This window comes from Aplysia californica, unplaced genomic scaffold, assembly GCF_000002075.1.
Source record: "Aplysia californica isolate F4 #8 unplaced genomic scaffold, AplCal3.0 scaffold00305, whole genome shotgun sequence".
Classification (NCBI taxonomy): Eukaryota; Metazoa; Mollusca; class Gastropoda; order Aplysiida; family Aplysiidae; genus Aplysia; species Aplysia californica.
The window spans coordinates 584208-607328 of NW_004797575.1; the positions used below are offsets into that span (position 1 = coordinate 584208).

The 23121-nt window shown below is 39.1% G+C and overlaps 1 protein-coding gene across 1 annotated transcript in view; it reads right to left on the reverse strand.

Moving 5' to 3' along the window:
• Nucleotides 1–2881: 2881 nt before the first annotated feature.
• LOC101862194 (S-adenosylmethionine decarboxylase proenzyme) overlaps nucleotides 2882–23121 on the reverse strand; it is a 25674-nt gene continuing 5434 nt past the window's right edge. Inside the window, exons 4-11 of the mRNA XM_013084613.2 lie at nucleotides 20911–21013; nucleotides 15270–15312; nucleotides 14671–14725; nucleotides 12862–12942; nucleotides 11923–12015; nucleotides 11050–11124; nucleotides 10263–10343; nucleotides 2882–8988 (exon numbers count right to left, since the gene is read on the reverse strand). Of these exons, the coding sequence (XP_012940067.1) occupies nucleotides 8851–8988; nucleotides 10263–10343; nucleotides 11050–11124; nucleotides 11923–12015; nucleotides 12862–12942; nucleotides 14671–14725; nucleotides 15270–15312; nucleotides 20911–21013 (669 nt within the window). The 3' untranslated portion in view covers nucleotides 2882–8850. The remainder of the gene's footprint in view (nucleotides 8989–10262; nucleotides 10344–11049; nucleotides 11125–11922; nucleotides 12016–12861; nucleotides 12943–14670; nucleotides 14726–15269; nucleotides 15313–20910; nucleotides 21014–23121) is intronic.

The window sequence follows — 23121 nt, forward strand, 5'->3', positions numbered from 1 at the left end:
GGGGGGGATGAGGGGGTCATTGTTGGCCAAATTTTAGCTGACGTCATTTGTGAGCCGTCCTTTAGGACGCGGTGGAGTCAGGTGCTCGTCAATTTTTGGGTATGAGGAATTATTGGTATCTTAGAGCTTGTTCATTTGTCTTTCTTTTGATTTTAAGAAATATACATTAATCTTGAATAGCAGTCCAGACATTTGCGATTTAAAAGTGGCGTGTGGGGGTCGCCTGGCTTCAAGGGTAGAATAAGCCAGAAAATGGCCCTTAAAGGTGGGTGACTGCCATCGCTTGGGGGTGCTTGAAAACAGAAAATTTACATTTTTTATGCCTTTAATCAATGTTTTTCTATTCTTTTCTTTTTCTTTTTAAATCCACACAGAATTGTATGCTTAAATTGACATAATTATAGTGTTGAGCCAAATCCCCCCCCCCCCAAAAAAAAAGATAAAAAATTGTCAAACGGACCAACCCCCCACCTCTAACAGTTTCTTCGATTTCATTATTTTGACGAGCTCCTGATTTCACCATTAAGCATTATAATGTAAAACATTTATGTTTGATGTCATGATAGGCAGAAAAAGAGACAGAAAAATAGAAGGCTAAAGAGGGACATAGGGATATATATATATATATATATATATCTATGACATAGGTCTTGATGCATTCACACGCAGTGACGCTTCGCTTCCTCGGACTATAAAAGTTGTGTCTGCTCAGTGCTCAGTACATAGTTTTGAGAAATTTGACGTGTTACAAGGTTTTGAGTTTCACATAATGTCAAGCTTTTTTCGAATGCAATTCTTTGAACATCTTCATAACGACTCCGAGTAAGCTTATGATTTTGATAGAGCAGGTAGAACATTAGGTTTCTGACCTCGTGGTCTTATAATAGTAACTCAAAACGACCAAAAAATGTCAGATAGAACATCGCAATTCTGATGTAGCAGCTTGCCTGTGAGGTTCTGAGATTTTATGAGCTCGGATGCTGATTTTTTCTTTCCATGTCGTTTTGTTGTTAGTTCGTTGTTGTTGCTGTTGGTTTTTTTGGTTTTCTTTTTGTTTTTGTTTGTTTGTGTTTTTGGTAAGTGTTTTGCGGCGCTCGCAGCTGCATAAGGTCATATGAGCGTGCGGGACACATTAAACATTTTCAGTTGGTAGTAAATTTTGAATTTTTGCCAGGGTGGTGGCTGAAGCCTACTCTTATCGATTTTGGACCACCCAGGACCTCCTAGATTTTTCGCCCTTGTCCGAGAAGGCTAGGTGTTAAATCTTACCTACCAGATCAGGGGTGTGGCTGAAGGACAGCAGTAAGAAGGAGCCAAGGAGGTTGTTGTTTTGACCGGCAGAGGTAGCTGAATTTGTTAAAGTAATGTGTAATAAAATGAGTGCATCAAGTAAATCTTTGCTTTGGTGAGTGTGTATGGAGATGTTTTGAGAAGAAATATTTGACGAAGAAAACTATGTGAAAAAGACAGACAAATAGATCGACAGAACAGGTGAGCTAAAGACAGAGGGAGAGAGAAAAGGAGAAAAAAGGGGGGGGGGGGGGGGGGGGGGAAGGGGGGGGGGGGGGGGTGGGGGTGGGGGAGGGGGGGGGGGAGAGGAGAGAAGATAATCTGACAAAGAAGACAACTTCTGTTCACCAAAAGCTGCCACCCATAGTCAGAATACGACATGAATAATTTATAACCAAAATAAAGTTAAGCAGGGCATTATTCAAGGTCTCTTCCACTTCCGGGTCATTTTATTTACTTATTTTTCAATTTCTTCACCAAAAATTCCTTTGGTGCGAAAGAAATAAATGTGAGCGGCAGCGTTGTGAAATGAGGAGCTTGCCAAAATAATGAAGAAAGTCAAGAGTCTGGCATTTTTCAGCAGGTTTGGGAATTTGTATCGAATTTTTTTTTTTTTTGGCTCAACACCTTTCAGGCCCAGAAAAGAACATATTTCTGTATGGACTTTACTGAAAAACGTTGATTAAAGGCAGAAAAGATATCAATGTTCAATTTCCACAGACTCTCAAGCAAAGGAAATAACTCAACTTTGGCGGCCATTTTCTCGCTGATTTTACATCTGGAACCAGGCGACCCCCACCTCCTTCAATCGCCAATATCTCGACTTGTATCCGAGATAAATGGATATTTTTTTCATTAAAAGCGAGACAAATGGACAGGCTTTAAGATGATACAGATAACTTCATATGTCCAAAAATTGACAAGCGCCTGATTCCACCGCGTCGTGACACAAATATCACATCATGTCACTACATTGTCACTTTACTCAACACATCGTCACCTCAGAACTATTTGGACTAAAGTGCCTCTTTACTTAAGTCAGGGTTCCTTCCATGAACTCCCCTCCAAATTCAAGGAGATTTCAAGGACAATTTTTTCAAAGATATTTGGTCCAAAAATTCATGACGAAAGCCTATTTCCGATAGTCCTGCACTTGTCCGAAAGGAATCGCAGTTTCGATCTTCCAACAAAAATTTAGATCATATTCGATCTGGCGAAATTCAAGGAGTTTTCATGGATGTTCCTCAAATTCAAGGAGTTATCAAGAACTCCTTGAATTCCAGGAGGCCACAGGAACCCTGTTAAGTACACTTTGGACACACTAGTTGTGGGACAACGCCATGGTGTACCGACAGTCCCACAGAACAATGCTCATGTTATTTTGTTATACACTTACTTAGTTTTCACGATACTGTGGAAACCCTCACTTCACAATCTGACCAAAACTTTGTGAGTACACGTATACAAATACTGGAGGACCATTAACACCCCCTCCCTCCCTCCCATCCCACCCATCATCCCCAACTCTCCATCATTCCTTTTTCCTATTTCCAGATAAATGAAACCATCACCACTCAGGCATTATTTTTAAACTTACCTCCCTCCCTCCCATCCCACCCATCATCCCCAACTCTCTATCATTCCTTTTTCCTATTTCCAGATAAATGAAACCATCACCACTCAGGCATTATTTTTGAAAACTACAATGTACTTTGAAGACAGCAACTCATTCGTGGGACCTTGAAATTTTAAAAAAGCTATGTAATTTACCAGCAGACAGGCCAACGAAAAATACAACGGACAGAAATGGAGAAAATATATTGGTGTACTAGATTTGTTACATTAACATCTTGACTAAATGCAGACAACATTTGTTTTTTCCCCTTATCATAGTATCATAGTACTTTACCCAAACTGCTTTTTTGATGAGACTTTAACGGACCCCCACCAACATTGTTATCTATAATTGCGTACGGCCCAACCTCAGCACTGCCTACATAGATTATAAATAGACCAAAAACGAAAATCTTGTCAAAAAGGACTAAAATGATAATGTATCCATTATGTCAGAATAGGCCTCCTCAGGTGTTGTGTGAATAAGATTAAATGCAGAAGCACGATCACAATTTACCCACACATATATATATATATATCTGATTCATCATGATAAATCCAGTAAATAGAATGGTTGTAATAAGAATATAACAACACCGACTAAAGCTTACTGGTATATTAAACCACATCAACACAGTGGGCAAAGAGGCTGTCTACTAAGTAGTGCCTCTGAATTTATGTCAAACTTCCACAGAGCGGGACAGAAAGCTTTCAGAAGTCCCCACAAAACATAGACTCACAACGCAGTTGCATAAGTGTACTTCTAACCCTTACCGAGCTCATGATGGGCGTTTTTCAACGGCATTATCAAAAGGGCCGGGGTACCAGAGTGCTACTTCATGTTACTGAAAGCGACAAAATAAAAAAAAAACAAGCCCTAAAAAGGCTTCATGTTGAAGAGCAAATAAACACCAGAATAATAGGTTAGGATCTATAATATAATAATAAAACCAATAATGCTTTACCATTGTGCATGTAAAAAAAAACTGTAGGAGCAGGATTGTGCATGTTGGGAAATATAAAGGAAGACAAAAGCAAATAAAGTCAAATCTACTACTACTGAACATACCGTCCGTTGACTAGTCTATGACTACTGAAAATATTAATAAAGCTATTCAAAGTTATTGAGAGTGCAACTACTTGCTCAGGATCAGGATTTACAAGTCCATTTCCTTCATGGTCTCACAAAAGTTGACCCCAGGAAGTTGTCTTCCCTCACTGCTCCGACACTGGCCCGTGGACTGCTTCACAGGAACGCTCGACCAAATTCAACGAGATTTCAAGGAGAAATTGGTAAAATTCAGGACACTTAGTCCAGAAATTCATGTCATTTTCCACGGCGCGCCAAGAACAATCCAACAAAAATTTTGTTCATGTCTGATCTGGCAAAATTCAAGGAGTTTTCAAGGACATTTTCCTTGAATGCAAAGTCAAAAGAGTTTAAGGACTCCACGAATTCAAAGAGGCCGCAGGAACCCTGTTCACAGGCACACTTAGACAAGCAACTTGGGCGGGTCAGAGTTCACCGATTCACTTAGCAGGAAGAGCAACACATGCAACAAGCTGGGATACATCCAACAAAAGTGTAAAAAAACATGGCAAGTTAACTGATTCACTTTGCAAGGAGAGCATGCACTTGTTAAATGCAGAGATAGGTCCAGTCCAACAAAAGTGTAAAAAAAAACCACAGCCTAAACACTATAGCATGTTGACACGGTCTTTCGGTTTATGGGACGGACATTTTTTTTGTCCCAGTCTGTATTTGAGAACAACAGGAGAGACTGACATGGGAGCAAGAGATCTCTGTTGATGACCAGTACCAGAAATACAAGATGGCAGTGGGGGACAGGAGTGCAAATCGCAGAGGTTAAGCACAAGAAACTTGTGGCTTTTTTCCAAGTTAACATCAACACTCCTATCAATTCCAACTGTAAGCTACGGCGGTTAAATAAAAAAAACCCAGAGCCACTGAGAAAGCACACAACAGCTCACACGTGACAGAGGAAGGGGGTAGAAAGAAAATTATTTTTTTTTAAAGCAGGCCTATCTAGAGAGAAAATTTTGAATACGAATTATAATGCCCGTCTGATAAAACAGAACAAACAACAAAAAAAATGCCCCTAATAAAAACATTCAGTCACTGCTCTGAACAAAATTGAAAGGAAGAAAAGCAAGACAAAGATGGTCAAACATTTATAATGCTGCGGGGAAGAAAGGGGGGGGGGGGGGAGAAATAGACAGGAATAAACAGAATAAAGAAAAGCGAAACGTATAAGCTATGCAGTCCAACCACACCTTTAACTCAACATTACATGTAAAAGGAATGAGAAGTTCAAACTGTTTAAAAAAGAAAAGCCTGTCACACTTTCCTTTCATCCAACGTCGTCATACTTCGGAAATACAGAGCTGTCCAAGATGGCGTGAACAATTATACAGAAACATGAGAATAAAACACAAGACTGATATTTCTTCTGAGGGTAAGATAGCATGTGCTATATTCTATAAATAGAAAAATAATTCATATAATGTATTATAATGCTGTTGAAAAAACGATAAGGGTGAAAGGATAAAAACTTGGTGATCCTTTCTTTATACTTTTGCACTGCATGATAGAAATACGACTTTCTCTTCAATAGCAGTACATTAGTAGCGCCTGCCTTTATGCTTATAGTCTTGCTTTAAATCAATCGCTTCATGAAAAAAAGAAGACATAGAAATATAACTAGATCCAACTGTAGAATAAAATCCAAGAGGCCTTCAACTCAAGATAACTTCACAAGATCGGGTTTTTACGCAAAATTAAGGTCTAAAAAGAAATCTGAAAGCATGTTGACATTGATTCTCTGTAGCTTCAAGACTGTCACACACAATGTGTCAATCTCCATACATTTCACAGAAACAAAAGGAAAGAGAGAGAAAAGCAGACCGACAGAGACAGAAAGAGGAAAACAAATTTTTTTAAAATTATTTTGAAAAAAATGCAACACTGAAAAGTGTAAAAATTGCCACAGTATATAAACTGAACAAATCATTTCCAATCCAAAGTTTGTCAGAAATACTGATTAGATACACGAAGCCATATCCTGATGGCAAGGTTCAGAATCAGGGAGAAAATCCACATGATCCTCCCTATATCAGAGGTCATTCTGCGAGTACAAATGCAGCATAAATGGTACTGAACTTTTTGGTACTACAAACAGACTTAGAAATATACAATACTAAATTATGTTTTCCACAAAATTATGATGAAACAAAATCTCAACTTCCCTGGAAACATACCATTTTACAGGCGCTAAAACACTGGCATACTGGCAAGATCTTTTCGTTGTTTCTGATCAGGTTCCCATTCACACCTGGGGGTAAAGTGAGGAAGACTCATGTAAAGTGTCTTTCTCAAGGACGCAACGACAGGCTGAGCTAAGCCTCAAAGCCACGAACCCACAAACTCATGATCACAAATCTGGCTGCCTAACCAGTAGACTACCAACGACTACTACAACTAGATGCAGCCTCACATATGGCAGGTCTTAGATCAGGGATGCCATTCAGCTTTTTTGAAAATAGCTGAAAATCCACGAGCCACGGTCTCGCTAACATATGAATATATATTTGATACCCAAAGGGTGTACATAGAGAGAAATGACAAACATTTAAAGAATAATAGATTAGATGTACTTAGATGTGGGTTGTTGTTGTTTTTTTCCAACAATAGATTCTATCTCGATCTCAATAACAGAATAGCGGATCAGGATCAAAATACCGCAAAAGTGGCATCCCCGCTTAGATGTAGCTTCAACGACAAACTAGTCTTTGGCTGCCGACTGTTGAACACATTTACAATAATCTCTCAGTTTAATTCAAAATCATTTATTTCATTCAGATTTCAAAACAAACTGGCCATCATTGAGGCATTCGAAGGAAGAAAAAAAAAGACGAATCCTAAAATATAATTTCAAATATGTGAAAGTCTTAACCTTTCCAGTCCCAGGTGCGTAAATTTTCAGCAGCGCTTGTACCTCCCACCTTCCCAAGAGCGTATATTCTCAGTTTCGAGGGGTACCGAATTTGCGCATTTTTCAAAATTAGCCACTCTAATTAAACTTTAATTTTCATATTTGTTCATTTCCCTTTAAACATTGTTCTATGTTATTATCTATACCTCATTACAAAGATACTACATCACTTTTTAGAATGCGTGCCTCTTTTGTGAAATGCTGTATTGTCTGGGACTGGGGTTAGGGAGTGCACAAAAATGGCTGGGGCTGTAAGGGATAAGCAACAGTCTAGCACTATACTTTGTGAGTTCCTCACATAGGCGGCCAGTTGTTATATACCCTGAACCCTGAACCCTGAGAACAGGGAGAACAGGCTAGTGTACTTTGTTTTTTAACTCTCGTTATTACATCGTTTGATGGAAGTCAAAACATTTTTTAAAATTTTGCAGCGAGTAGTTCACTAGAGCACAGCATCAAAATGGTGCAAGACGATTGAAAACAAACTGTAATGCAATTTTCTTTGTATCAGCTTATCACTTCAAACAATTTACAAAGAAAAAGAGTCATAACTGTGGAAACCACCCTCCTGTAAATACAATGACCACGACTGGGTGAATCATGTGGACTTTGTCCCAATTTTCTCCAAACCATTACGAAGATTGGCATGAAATTTAATATGGCTTTTCCAATCCAAAAGCATTTAAGACATGAGATGTGTACCTTTCTTCCTCAAGTTTGCAAACACATATCCTTCTCCTATTAAAGAGTACTGTAGATAAGGCAGTTTGGGGGTTTTTTGGTTTGTTTTTTTTCAAATTTGGAAACAATCTTCATATCCTCACTAGGGTAGACGCACTTTTGAATGAGGACGACAAAGCAGCAACCTTGAAAAATGAAAAGATTTACTGCAAAAATCTGCATCATCATATCTCAAGCATAGGGGCAACTAATGATTTCATTGGCCGCAATACCTATGTAAGCAAGGGAAGCGTTTTCCTCGCACTCGGCACTTGTCGGGGGGGAGACCCACTCACTGTCTGCATGCTCACGACAAGAACTTCACACTGTGTGGTGAGGGTAAAGATCGTTCATAACAAGATAGTTCACTCCTATCTTTCAGCCAACTAAAAAAGTGTCCTCAAAATCCGGTGGCGCCCTCTTAGAAAAAGTGCTGACTTTGGGAACAGAGTTACGTCCTACTTGTGTGAAAAACAATAAAAGCTGAACTAACAAGCTGTGCTATTCCTATTCTTCTTCTGGAGAAACGAAAGAGAGCTTCAAAGCAAAGACTGCAGTCATTTGAAGCAATGCACGGACTTCCTTCCGCTGACACTTTTTTGGCCGAGTGAACTATCTTGTTATGTACGATCTTTGATGAGGGTGCAAACATTGAACAGGGACTTCGGCAGGAAGGAGCATTTTAGCATTTTTTCCTCCTGCGACGATGCTTGAGGCGGGCGGGTGGGTGTCGAGCTGGGGTTTTCGACAAAGAACTGACATTTCACCACGGAAAGCGGCAACCCCGTTAACGATGTTATTTTGGTCTGCGGAGAATGTACCCCTTCCTCACACTGACCTTCTTCCTCCCCTTGCGAGAACGCCAGGCAAACACCCGACACTGGGAACGACAACAGTACGCTACATTGTACACATTGGGGGATATCATACGGAAAAACACGCGAAAATCAAATTCAGAACGATTAGTCTTATTAAAAACACGACGACTACGCTTCCAGCCCAATGTGGGCAGCTGTTCGCACTGTGTGCAGAAAAGTCCCTGGGGCATCTGCAGCTCCGGGGCCTGGACATTGTTGGGATGACACGATGAAAACGACGACGATAATAATGGGGGAGGTGAGGATACAATTGGGGTGATGCTATCTCTATGTCCAGACCCAGGAAGCTGTTGGTTATAACGATGCCCCACTGCGAGACCCCTGCACGCAGTCTCCTAAATAACCGGGCGGGAGAACTGCGTGTAGGTGAGAAAGTAGTTCTTGAAGCTGCAGAACTGGTGGTCCATGCGCTGGTAGCCTTCGATGGCGTCGTGCTTCTCCAGGTGCTTGTGCGAGTCTCGGGCAATGGACGCCTTGAGCGGAGAAAGAGAACAACAAAGGTTAAGAATAATAATAATAATAATATTAGTAACGAATAGCATTTGCATAGTGAAAATTCCAGCTCTGTAAAATAATATTAATAAATAGCACTTGTATTGAGAAAATTCCCACTTAACAGAAAGCTCAATGTGCTTTATAATCTATATCATTATAAGACAAGATAATACTTCATTATCCCAGAAGGAAATTTTATCCACTGGTCCACACTGAACAAACCAAAAAACTACCAGCAATTTCAAACTTTACAGTGAAGAAAAGGGAGAGTTTTTTTAGTTTTAGTTTTAGTAGAAGTTTTACGGCGCTCGCAACTGCATAAGGTCATATGAGCGCCAGAAGATTAGACCTGTTACAAGAGAGTAACAAACATAAAAAAGAAGAAGGGGAGATAAGGACGATAGATGTTTGAGAGAAAAGAAGAAGCAAACCACACCAGAGCACCCGCCAACCACCCACGAAAAGGGAGGGACAGAAAGACAGACAGAACAGCTCAGAAAGCAGCAAATGGGAATGTCATGACCATCTCAGTGCGAATCACAGGAATGGCAGTTTTAAATGTGGGTAGTTAGAGCATACAAAACTCAAGACCCTACCTACAATGGTCCTTTCGGAGATAATAATTTAAAAATAAGCCCAGCCTCTTAAACAATCAAATTAATCTTACTGAAGAGAGATTTGTATATTTCATTCCATAAAAATACTTCCCACTACATCACATGCAAGACGCACACTAAAAAAAACAACCCCAATCTACTTGGACAGTAACACATTTCATCTCAGCACATCTGTCAGTGCTTTTCGGACACACGTGACCTGATCTTCAAAAACCGTTGTGCATCTAGAAGGATACAGTCTACTAAAGAAAAACCATAAGCTGCAATCAATTGAGTATTTCCCATTTTTGTTCATTAAAAGCGATACAACTTCCCTCTCTTCCCATCAGGGACAAAGATATCTCCACACCTTATTCTAACTGACAGGAGTTTTCTTGCTACTCCAGAAAAATTATAAGCAGCAATCAATCGAGTAATTCACATTTCTGTTCATCAAAAGTGATAGGGAGGGCCCTTTCCATCAGGGATAAAGATATCTCTACAACTTACTCTAAATGACGTTGTTTCTTGAAAAAGATATATATAACTCAATGTGAAACAGAAAGACAAACAGCCAAGCCCCTCCAAACCATCAAGAAAACATGACAAGGTGGCAGTGAACAAACTGTCAAAGCACAAACTGTCAAAGCACAAACCTTGTTGGCAAACACAGTCATCAGAAACTTTCCAGGATTGAAGACGTTCAGAACTTTCTTGATAAGATCATCGTACGACTCCTGTAGGGAAGAATACAATCATATATAAGGAATTACTATAACAAAGCAAGAAAAAAAACAACAGAACTGCTAAAATTACAAGGAAACATGACTTAAAGAAATATTTTCAAGTTTAGTTTTAGTAAGGTTTTTACGGCGCTCGCAACTGCATACGGTCATATTATGAGCGCCAAGGGGTGGATGTCAACAGAGAAGTCCAAACGGGGAATCAGGCTTACTCTGCTCACCTCTCTAGCCTCAACAGCACAAGGTCTGCTTCGACTATAAAGGCACACCGGAAATAGCGGGTCACAAGAGAGTGACAAACATACCAAAGAAGTAGAGGAGTAAAGACAATAGTAAGGAAGAGGAAAGAAAAAGCAGCAGTCCCCCCAATGTTGTTTCGGCACAGTATAAGCATGACATTGATAAACCAGCCCATTTACAATTCTACTGTGCATAAGAACATGTTAATAATATCCCCCCTTTGGGTATGGTCTAAAGACAACTTCAGTCAGTAGCACTGCCCTGGGGGGGAATATCTTTTCAAGCTTCTGGGATTAAAAAAAAAAAGTTTTAAAAATCACCTAGACCTTGTCAGTATTAGAAAGATCCCTTGAAAGCCACTGTTTTAGTAAGGGATCCTTTCTCTTAAGTTAAATCAGAGTGAACCTTGACAATGTCTCAATGTTCAGGGAGAATACTGGCATGGAAAGAAATCTCTCACCTGTGGCACGTTGCTCTCAAAGCTCACATAACTACAGTGTGGTTCTGGCGTGACGTGGATGGTGATGTAGAAACCCTGCAGACAAATACACACAAATTTTCATTTTCACAGGGAAATGTAGAAAAAAGATACACACAATTCTCATCAGGAAATTAAAAAAAAAACAACTGTGTTTATTTTTCTCACATCAGTTCAAAGCTAATCTCAACAGCCACCAACAATGTAACCATTCTCAACTTCTCTGATGACAATGTTTGGAGTACAATACACATGATTAAGATTAAGACTGATGAACAAAATGAACTGAACTTCATTGATTTTTCTATTTTTTATGACATGACTTTCTACAAAAATATTCATGAAAACTTCACCGCCAATAAAATTTAGCTCCATTCTCTTTATATTCTAATTAGTGCCGTCTGTATAGTTTTGTTGTTATTGTTGTTATCGCTCCGGCAACAGCTGGGCTCTCGCCCTTCTGTCCAATGGCATGTAGTGATAAGTGCAGGTTGGTTGCAGTTGCTCTGTATTGTTTTACAAAAAGTCACACATAACACTGTTAACCCTTCGATCTCTATCCCTGTGAGCTTATAGGACCCGGGCTGTTTTGAGTCAACAGCTTGATATACACCGTCGTACACTGAGCCGTGTGTTTCAGTCCGTTGAGTTTCACCGTCACACAAATTAATTAATTATCATCACCATCATCAGTGCCTTTCACCCCTGGCAGGGTATAGGACACACACAAGCTCCTTCCATTTATCTCTGTCCTGGGCCATCCTTCCTAGCTCGTTCCTTCCAAGTGAGCTTCATCTCTCCCATGTCCCTTTTCACTCAAATTCCTAAATTATAAAACAGAAAAAATGTACTCACTCCAGGAAGGATTCCATTCATGGAATATCCACACGGCTCAAACAGAAAGTCGTCAATCTGCAGTCCTGGGATGATTGTCCCAATTCCAGATTTCTACAATAAAAATTTGGAAGGAAAAAAAAAGAAGGAAATTACAAGAAAATATAAAATTAGTCATTTTCTAAAAAGTATCATCAAAACAGAGTTGAATACATTTTGTCTTGCTTTAAAAAGATTGACCTTTATAGGATGAAAAAAGTAATATGATGTCATTAAGTCATCAACTTTTTCCCAAAAATGTTCTCCATCCAGTTCCATAAAACAAGTCAGCACTTTTCCTGATAGATTTGATCATGTGAATGTTCACATATCACATTAGCAATGAAAAATCTTCATTGCCCATAAATGCATGGCATTCACATCATCTGGAAATTCCATGTTTATGACCAAAGAGGGATTGCCAAAGTGCCAACTCCCAGCTAATAATAAATGGACAGCTCTTATTCAACACAAGGCAGAAGATAAAAAGGACACTGGAAAAACTGATAAAAAACAATAGACAGATTTAAATAGTGTATAATATCCTTTCTAGAATGTAGACATTCAGTGCTTATCAACTTGTTCCTATAAAAAGTTGGTATAAAATTGAAACTAAAATTTACTTCAACTTACAAAGGTCGCTTTTAAGGACAAACGGGCTAACCCAGATTTTCCGGGGTTTCCAGAAATCTGGACCTACACCAAAAGTGGGCATTGCCCTACCTATAGGAGAAGTTTGGTTTCATTGGTGTGTATATTTGTTTGGTTATAGAGAAAACTCTCCTTGCTTTTAAAGAAACTGAACAATGGTCCAAAAACTTCATCTTCACTTTTCTCAAAACAGCATTTTTCGGGAGAGCCCCCTTGTGCTTAAAAGCGACCACTTGTCATTGTCCTAAAAAGCTGGCTTTCATAAATTACCTGTGTGGCGTCTTTACCATCAGAGCTGATCTCTTTGGTGAAAATCTTCATCTTATCCTGGCACATGTCCCACATGAGGAGCTATTGGTGGGTCAAGGAACACCGTCTATTTGGTTCATGACACTAGTCTACAACCATGTGACAACCAACCACTTTAGGTGTACGTTTTGTTGGTTTGTTTGAGTAAAAAGAAACACATCGACACAATAATGATCATGATTTAGTGCTGGGAAAAAGTAAGACAGTCAGAAAGAAACAACAGGAGGGAAATTAATGAAGTAGAACCAACCAGTAGCGCCCAAGAACCACCTACTTAAGTGTACGATATTCCGAAATTTTTCCAGAATAAAAGAAAAAACTTGAAATGCTATCAACAACGGGAACAGGTTCTAAGTGTATGGGCTCAATAAGTACTTCCCCCATTTTCCAATGTCATATTATGAAAGCGTGCATAGCGAGTATAGGTGGGTGGGCTGACAGTTAACGGTTTTGTGAGGTCAGCAACAAGCAGATATATAAGAAAATTCAATCTTTTTCTAAAACCCCTCTTGAACCCAAAAGCAGTAGACCAGACTACAAACAATATACTTTTTTTTTTAAAAATAAAAAAGGAGACACCCAAGTACAGAACTTGCCAGCCCCTGATGATGAAAACTGGCAATGATGAAATAAATGTGAAGCGTTTTCGGACAAAATGGGTTACTTCTCGGATTCAAGCCTTATGTAAATAGATACATCTGGCTTATGGGTGAAGTTTTTACAATTCATAAGTATAAAGTAATAAAAGGCATGTTATAATTATTGAATACGGCATCAATAAAAAATTCTACAAATTTGATCCTAGTGTCGATTTTTGGAAAATAAAATATCTCCATTTATGGATTGCCAGAAGTAACCCATTTTGTCAGCACGCCTCACAAATGACTGGCAGAGACAGCTGTTCCCATTATAAACACAGCATTTAATCTTACATATCTTCTATGAAACTTCTATGTACGTCACAAGTGTATAACGGCCCATTATAATGAGTCTCTTTACAATAAAAGAGTGGGACTTTTATACTGCGTGTGACACAGGACAGGCATGGTAAATAAGCAACAAGCTCTGGTGTGGTTTAGTCCAGTGGTAAGAGAACTGGTCTCAAAATTGTGGATTCGTTTTAGTGAAGAGTTTTACAGCACTTGCAACACAACATAAGAGCCGAAGATTACAGGTGTTACAAGAGAGTAACAAACACAAACAAGGAGGAGGAGAGATCAGGTCGATAGATGTTTGGTAGGAAAGAAAGAGGCAAACCACACCAGAGCACCTGCCAACCAACCACCCACTGAAATTGTGGGATCTGAATTTTCACTTTACACTTCGTCAAGCAAGACCTTATATGTCTCATAGAAAAATATTTCACCTTAATTTCACTTTATTTTCCTCATTTTATAAAGGCAAAAGGGGGAACAAGGAACAAGTTCAGACAAAAACTTTAAGGACGGCAGCGCTTGAGCGTCTAACAGGCTGAAACGTTGTATATTTGTTTAACTGGAGACTGAGATGTTCCAGTACCACTAGAGACTGAGCTGTCCAGATGATGAGATTGTAACTGAGAAAAAACAGAACACACCAGACAGGATCCTTATTCAGTTGTCCAATCATAAGGGCAAATATGTTTTCCAACCCGCTGCCAATGTACATACAGCCACCTCAGGGCTTTCTTGTCATATCTCCAATTTTTTTAAACGTGATGTATCGGGGTTTTTTTTTAAATGCAAAAACATCTACAAGAAACATTCTTTCTCTTAACGCAGAAAAGGATACTTCAAAAGTCTGATCGGACTGGTGCACATTTCCATCCTCGAGTGTGTACAGGTGCCTGGAGGAAAAAGACATACAAACATGTTCAGGCTAATCTAAGAGCAGAAAAAAATTTCTCTATTGTCAACTCACATAGTTTTTCTTCATCTTACTGGCAATTTTGTACTCTTTCAACAATTTGAGAAAAACTGGGATGTATAAGTTGAAAATAATACTTTCATGGACAAATTCGACTATGTAACTTTTGTTTTTTTGGTTAGAAAAAACGCTCGTCTCTTTTTTTTCTTATTTTAGCTTAAGTGACACTTAGATTATGTGCAACCTGAATAAGTACAAAATCAGACACAACTCAACGGGTTACAAAGCGAAAGGACCGCATAGTACTTCAGGGTGCGCTATAAAAGTTTATCTTTCAAATCAAACTCAAAATACCTGTAGACAATGAGACAGGTGGAACATACCAAAGTTTGGTAACTTTAAGTTCATTCCTTTCTAGACAACCAGACCAATTCGACAAACTGATAGACGACGAATAGTTTTGATACAATTTTAAAGATATTCTAGTGCATAACACACAAGGACTAGTGGACTACAAAACTTACCAGCAGTCCTTGTTCATACGACCCAGAACGTAGGCAGCTCCATCTGGGAACAGTCAAAGATTGCAACATTAATATTTTGGGGCGGGGCGGGGGGTAAAAGTGTTTTATAACACTCGCAACTGCATAAGGTCACACGAGCGCGGGACACACCAAAATTTTTCAGTTGGTAGGAAATTTTGAATTTTGCCCGGGTGGCGGCCGAAGCCTACTCTTATCAATTTTGTACCACGAAGGGATCTTTAACATGCACAACTTGCCCACTGGAGGACCTCCGAGATTTTTCGCCCTTGTCCGAGAAGGCTAGGGGTAGATCTTTCCTACCAAAAGATCAGGGGTGTGGCTGAAGAAGGAGCCAATGAGTAGCAGTAGAAAAGCTGCAGAAAGAGTCAGGAGCCAAGAGGAGGGGGCAGAAAGTGGAGACGAAAGCAGACGACAGAACATTGCTAGAGAGCAGGAAATAAGTTGAAAGGAGACAATTTTAGAGAAGAAAAAAAGAAGAAAAATCAAGCGCCACCTGATAATCTTTCTGCAATGTGAGTCAGATTCAGGAGAGGTAAGCTGGAGGGCAAAATTCGCGTTACGTTTGCAGCCAAGAGGGATTGAACTTTGTGCGCAGAAATTCTACAACAACTTTTGCATCTAAAAACTTATTCCATTTTCATAATCGGCGTTTAAAAATAAGCTCCATGTGGCTCACGGGTGACCAGATTTGATGTGACGTTTAACCTATGGCACATTTTTTTTTCAATGATCAATTTTGATGAGAAGTAGGCATGTACACCCACAACATTGTGCATCTGACATCAAAGCTTTTCCACAATGCCCTGTCACTGTTCAGAGTACAGTATGGCAAATTGACTTTTTTTTCTTTTGTAAAGTAACAACAGCAAACTGAGAGCAAGCAAATTCCTGTCGCCACAGAGAGTCGAGTCATAACAACGCAATGAGGAGGAATCTTTTTTTTTAGGTTTTAGTAAGAGTTTTACGGCACTTGCAACACAATAAGGTCATATAAGTGCCGAAGATTAGAGGTGTTGCAAGAGAGTAACAAACACAAAAAAGAAAAAGGGGAGATAAAGACGAAGATGTTTGAAAGGAAAGAAGAAGCAAACCACACCAGAGCACCCGCCAACCACCTACAGCAAGGAGGAAGAATCTCCACCATAGAAAGAGAATTGGATGATAAAATGGAACACGTTAGATGTATTTCAGTAAAACTAACAGTTCTCATATATATGTGATGGATCTGATACATTCTATCACACAGGCTAAAATTTTATTCTCCCATTCCTCTCCTTACACACAAAAAACAAGCATACAAACAATAGTTTTTTAAAAATCAAAAAAACCCATTAACTCACCTAGACCTAATGCCGATATTATCTGTAAGCACGCACAACGCTATAACCCTAACGCGGAAAATTTCGTTCATCATGACCGAAAACGGGTACTTTCGGGTGGAGCAGACTTTAATAGCCTAATTGGAAGAGTGACCATTTTTTGTTTGATTTAAAATAGACTACAACCAGAAGTGCAAGCCTAAATTTAGAATAAAGAAAGCTATATATTCGTGAACCATGTGAGGGGGGTGCGAAATTTGAAGAAACCACTTCCTTTCTTCGCTTTTTGTTTACTTTTGGCTCTGAAATTTTCAATACTCACAAATAAAGGTAACAGGTTTGAATAAAATGTGTAGCCTACCACATTTGGAATGGATATATATATATGTTAAAATTTAGTTGTTTTTTTTTCTTATTTCAAAAAGTGGTAAAAATTTCTAGGGAGAGCTGACAACCCGGAAGTGTACGCCTAGGGTCGAGTGAGTTAGTTTAGTTTTAGTAGAGGTTTTACAGCACTCGCAACTACATAAAGGTCATATGAGCGCCGGAAGATTAGAGGTGTTACAAGAGAGTAACAAAAAATTTTTTTAAAAGAAGGGGAGATACGGACGAAAGATGTTTGCTAGGAAAGAAAAAGCAAACCACACCACAGCACCCGCCAACCACCCACCGAGTGAGTTAACCTAATATCAGTCAGAAGAGAGCACTGGCACTTGGCCACAGCCAGCGAGAACAGGCTACAAATAGACCATGAGTATACTTACAAACTGAAAACAACAGTAAAAATAAACTAAAACAGCAACCAACCCACATAAAACCCAAATAATCTATATAAAAGCAGGCCATTTTAGACCTGTAGATTCAGAACAAAGAGCAGCATTAATTAATGAGCTATTCACGTACTCCGCTGGCGCACAGCTGCTGTTACCTAGACAAAACAGCTGTACTTACCATATAGATCACATAGACCACAATCATTATGCATCAGCTCAGTCCAACAAAAGAACCACAGTAATTTAAGAATGCGCAATTTCCACCGCTTGATTAATTACTGAAGCAGAGCGAACGCATCATTCAAAAACACAGAAATACAAAGATATGTTTAGTTTTAGTAAGAGTTTTACGGCACTTGCAACACAATAAGGTCATATATAAGTGCCGAAGAATAGCTGTGTCACAAGAGCAGAGAGTAACATACACAAAAAAGGAGGAGGAGAGATAAGAAAGATAGATGTTTGATTGGAAAGGAGTAGCAGAAAACCACACCAGAGCACCCGCCAACCACCCACATACAAAGAGAGGAACAGCAGAACTGAGAAAATTGAAAAAACCGTAAGTTTTTTTAGTTTTAGTAGAGGTTTTAAGGCGCTCGCAACTGCATAAGGTCATATAAGGGCCAGAAGACTAGAGATGTTACAAGAGAGTAACAAACATAAAAAAGAAGGGGAGATTTAAGGATGATAGATGTTTGATAGGAAAGAAGTAGCAGCAAACCACACCAGAGCACCCGCCAACCACCCACAAACAAAGAGAGGAACAGCAGAACTGTGACAATTGCAAAAACCGTAAGTGAAATCCAAATCATTAAAACGAGAGCCGGCACACAACACGTTTTAACTCCTGGACTATCAGCAAGAACGACACGCTCCCCGCGTCCTTACCGTTGTTTTAATACACCCTTCTCCCCAAAACACCACAGTGCCTGTCAGTTTCATCTCCTCTAGTTAAAAATACTATTTCCATCCAGTCCTCTATATCCAAGTTTATAATATTAGTCAAGTTAAAAATAGATGACCATACTCCCTTTCTCTGAGAGAATTCGAAGCTCAAACGCAAAGGCCTATTTTTCAAGAGGCAGCACATTGCTTCATAGTAAATTTTCTCTCGAGAATCCCAGTTACTTTTAAAATCAAGACTGTTAATCAGATTCCCTGTATACAGTATACAGGGTAGTGACTGCCAACACGGCTTCTCAATTTTCCAAGGGCATGTTACATTTACGATGACAGTGTGCGCTCTGTATATGTAAGTTAATAAATACACACGCACGTAGGTACATTATATCCCAGACAAAAACATGTCAGAGTGACACTGGGCTCTTGTGTGACGTGGGAATAATAATACACCTGCTTTCTTTGGACTAAATCTCACCACAGACTTCCCAGATGTTGCCAATGGTTAATTTTTGGGCTTGGCGACGAAGATAGATCTAGATCCCAAAAATGTTGGTGACACAAAAACTGAATGACGGCACAGATGTAATACTGGCTGTTCAGGAAAATACTTTTTTTCTGCTTCTTTTTTTTTAGGTAAGTGTTTTACGGTGCTTGCAACTGCATATGGTCATATGAGCGCGCGGGACACATTGAACATTTCCAGTTGGTAGGAAATTTTGAATTTTGCCCGGATAGCAGCCGAAGTCTACTCTTATCGATTTTGGACCACCAAGGGATCTTTAAATAACGCGTGCAACCAGCACACGCGACCTCCGAGATTTTTCGTGCTTGTCCGAGAAGGCTAGGTGTTGATCTTTCGTATCAGAAGATCAGTTGTGCAGCTGAAAGACAGCAGTTAGAAGGAAGCAAAGAGAAGCAGTAGAGAGGCTGCAGAGTCAGGAGCCCAGAGGAGGGGGCAAAGGAGGTGAGAGGGTGGGGGCAGATAGTGAAGATGAAAACAGACGAGGGAATATTGCTAGAGAGCAGGAAAGGAGGTGAAAAGAGACAGTTTTAGAGAATAAAATGTTTTCGCCTCTACCTGGATTTGAACCCAGGACCTTTGAATAAGAGCCGAACACCTTTTACTCTAGGCCACGAGAGCCCCCTAGAAAATCCATGACATTAATTCTAGCTGTTGAGAGTTAAAAGAGGGCCAGTCGTGACTTATAAATGATAAACTTTTGATTCACTTCAAAGCTAGATCCTGTGACTTCTACAATGTTATTCACTCCACCACACTTTATAAACATTTATATCAAGATATTCAAGAATTCCATCATAATTCATTTGAACCAGTACCACAACACATTATCACCTCACAACCATTGGAGAGAAGAAAGATAAACAACTTCACTCAATCCTGCTGTACAAAGACTGAGTAAATAACATCGGAGATATTTATTTTACAAACAACAGCAATGATATATATATATGTGGACAAAGACTTGCTACTCATCTTAAGCCAGCATCGCTCACAACTACAAACACTTTAAGTTCATCACTAATTTAGTGAAAATACCTGCTCTGCAGTTCTTAACACACGAAAACTTAACACTTTTTATTCTTCGTTAGCACAACTGAAAACAGTCCTAGCCTAGCTCAAGCTGTTAGGTGCTATTTCTCCTTTAATCCCTTCCTTGACACCTAAAAATTTGCACTAGGACCATATCCTGACACAACAAAATAGGCTCTGTGCAACAAAGTTGAAACGATTAAAAGGGTTTCCTTTCTATGGCCCCACAAAAAAAAAATTCCTTCCAACCTGAGAATGTTTTTTTGTTTTTTTTGGTGTAACTTTCTGAAGCAAGTCATATTAGGAAATTAGCCACAGAACAAAAACAAAACCACATCGTGATGTAACACTATGCAACACATTGCCAAAGAACAAAAACAAAACTGTACCATGATACAACACTATGCAACGAAGTGAGGTAAAAATCAGAAGTACTGACCACTTCACACAACAAAAAACCCCAAATATTTTCGTGCTTGAAAGCATCAATGAAGTATCATTTCCTCAAAACTGCACAGCACTAACGAGCATATATAGGGATTCCACCAAATAAACAAACCAATAATTTATCTTTTGCATCTTATATCAAGATTTTCACAAAAAGTATAAATATAAGATCTTTGTTTAAGTAAAGAGAAGCACATCGACACAATTATGGTCATTTTGTGCTGGGGAAAAGTAAGACAGACAGACAGAAACAACAGAGGGAAAGTAAAGAAGTAGGACCTACCAGTGCCCTCCAACCACCCGCAATATAAGATGGAAAAAAATGTTAAAACATAATCAAATGCATACGCTGGATTATATAATAACATTTGATTGTATTTATATTGAGCTCAAGCCCATACAAGTATAAGCACTGTGTCTATTACAAAATCCTGACAATTTAAGAAATCCTGATTTATTCAGAAAATTGGCACCTCTATAATTCAATTTCTAGACCAATAGAAAGCAGACAAACATTACATTCAGCAACAACTGCACTCAAAACTTGACCTTTCACATTACATTCAACATCAACAGCAATCACACCCTGACCTTTCCCATGATCTGGTAAGACTGCACAAACTTACTTTTGAACATGTTATCCAAGTGCTCCACTTCTTTGTCAAAGGACTGGTGCAGATGATGCTGCAGCTCTGGCCGTGTGAAATTCTTTCTGGAGTAAAAGATGTCCTGAGAAGAGAAACACATTCCTATCATGTAAATGTATTCTCAACAACTGTTATACTTTGTTTTGGAGAAGTAGTCCTTATCAACGAATGGTTCCATCTATGATCTACACACCTGTCAACCACCCCATGACTAAAAATAGTGAGTTGTCCTAAATATCCCCCCAAAAATTTGAAATTTGGGGGAAAAAATCTGAGTCTACAGAGCCACAGTAGAAGTTTACAATTATATATAACAAAATGACTGACAAGTTATAAAACGAGTATTGCAAGCACAAGCACATAAACACAAATTAAAATATATGTATTTTCATGTTATTCGCGACAAGTCCAATATGACCTGATGGAAACCGAATACAAGAAAAAAAACAACACTTTTATGCAAATCTGATAGAGGTTCTCCGAAGGAGAAAATTTAAGATAAAGGTGGGCTCCGATTTTTATCGAAGCAGTTGTATCAATACAATACCATCCTGTAATCCCTCTTACTCTTACAATACTTGTATGTACGTAAAGTGATCTCAACTTCTCACTTAACATTTCTTTAGTTTTTTAAGTTTTAGTAGAGGTTTTACGGCGCTCGCAACTGCATAAGGTCATATGAGCGCCAGAAGATTAGAGGTGTTACAAGAGAGTAACAAACATAAAAAAGAAGAAGGGGAGATAAGGATGATAGATGTTTGATAGGAAAGAAGGAGCAAACCACACCAGAGCACCCGCCAACCACCCACTGATATCATCTGAAAGCTGATTTATTTTTCTTGTTTCCAATGATAAAAATATCCATCAATCTTGAACAGAATTCAAGATATTTGTGAATGGAGGAAGTGAGATTGCCTGGTTTTCAGTGGTGAAATTAGTGAGAAAATGGCCGCCAAAGTTTGGTAATCCAATAGCTAAAGAGTTCTTGGGAAAAGAAAAATAACACATTTTGTGCCTTACCTCAAAGTTTTTCAGTTAAATTCACACGCAAATGTGTTTTTATATCAACATAAAAGAGGTTGAGCCAAAAAAAGAAATTTGATCAAATTTTCCAAAACAGGCAGAAAAATGCCTGTTTCTCCGATTTCTGTATTTCGACCAGCGCCTGATTTCACCACGTAGCCTCACATTTGCACTAAAAAATCAATGATATTATAAAGGTAATGTGCGATACTAAAGGTTAATAAATTCTGATCCATACATATAATTCATGGCTATGATTATTAACACCACAAAGTTAGTAGTGGTCATCTGTAGTTTTAAAGTTAGCAGCTACAATAATGGTCCCATTTTTACAACAAGCAGATATGAACAATAGGAATTCTGAACGGAAGAAAAAGGAGCTGACAACAACAGTTGTTCATCAACCACAATCATAGAGAGAGAGAGTGGGGGGGGGAGAGGGAGAGAGAGAGAGAGAGAGAGAGAGAGAGAGAGAGAGAGAGACGGAGAGAGAGAGAGAGAGGGTGGGGGGGGGAGAGGGAGACAGACAGATTAACAGACAGAGGTAGAGACAGAAATAGAAACAGAGGCAGAGACAGAGCTAGACATGTGGGGCTTTTACTTTGCGGTGCGTGTCTCTCTCTACCTTAATCTATTGCTTACCTTTATTTTGACCTTTCTTGACCACTCTTTTATTTCGCTTCCGATATTATGTTACATTTATAAGTGAGCTTTGGAGGAAAAAGAAATGGAACTTGAGGAATTTGAATTTTCAGCGTCCTCTTAATTAATCGCCTCACAGCTACTGGCTATGTCTTTAAAATAATCAGCCAAAAAGGAATAAGAAAGTGAAAAAGCAGCCAGAAAAACAGTTGACAGTTCAATAGGCATAACCTTCAGAATCATAAAAGCCCGGACAATTTAGATTTTTGACAGGTAATATGGATCATGAATATTAAAAGCCACCAGCGTCTGTTTTATTTCGTAAAAGCCTGCAGCTTTTGTGTCCCTAGACAAATCCGGCTAATCTGGCATTCAGCTGTCCCACAATGCAACACGACGCGGTAAATTCCGGTCCATTATGTTTGGATTCCGCTGCTAGAAGCATTGAGATCAAGATTATTTTTCTCTAAGAGAAAAGGCATGTGTGTCTGTGTGTGTGTGTGTGTGTGTGTATGTGTGTGTGTG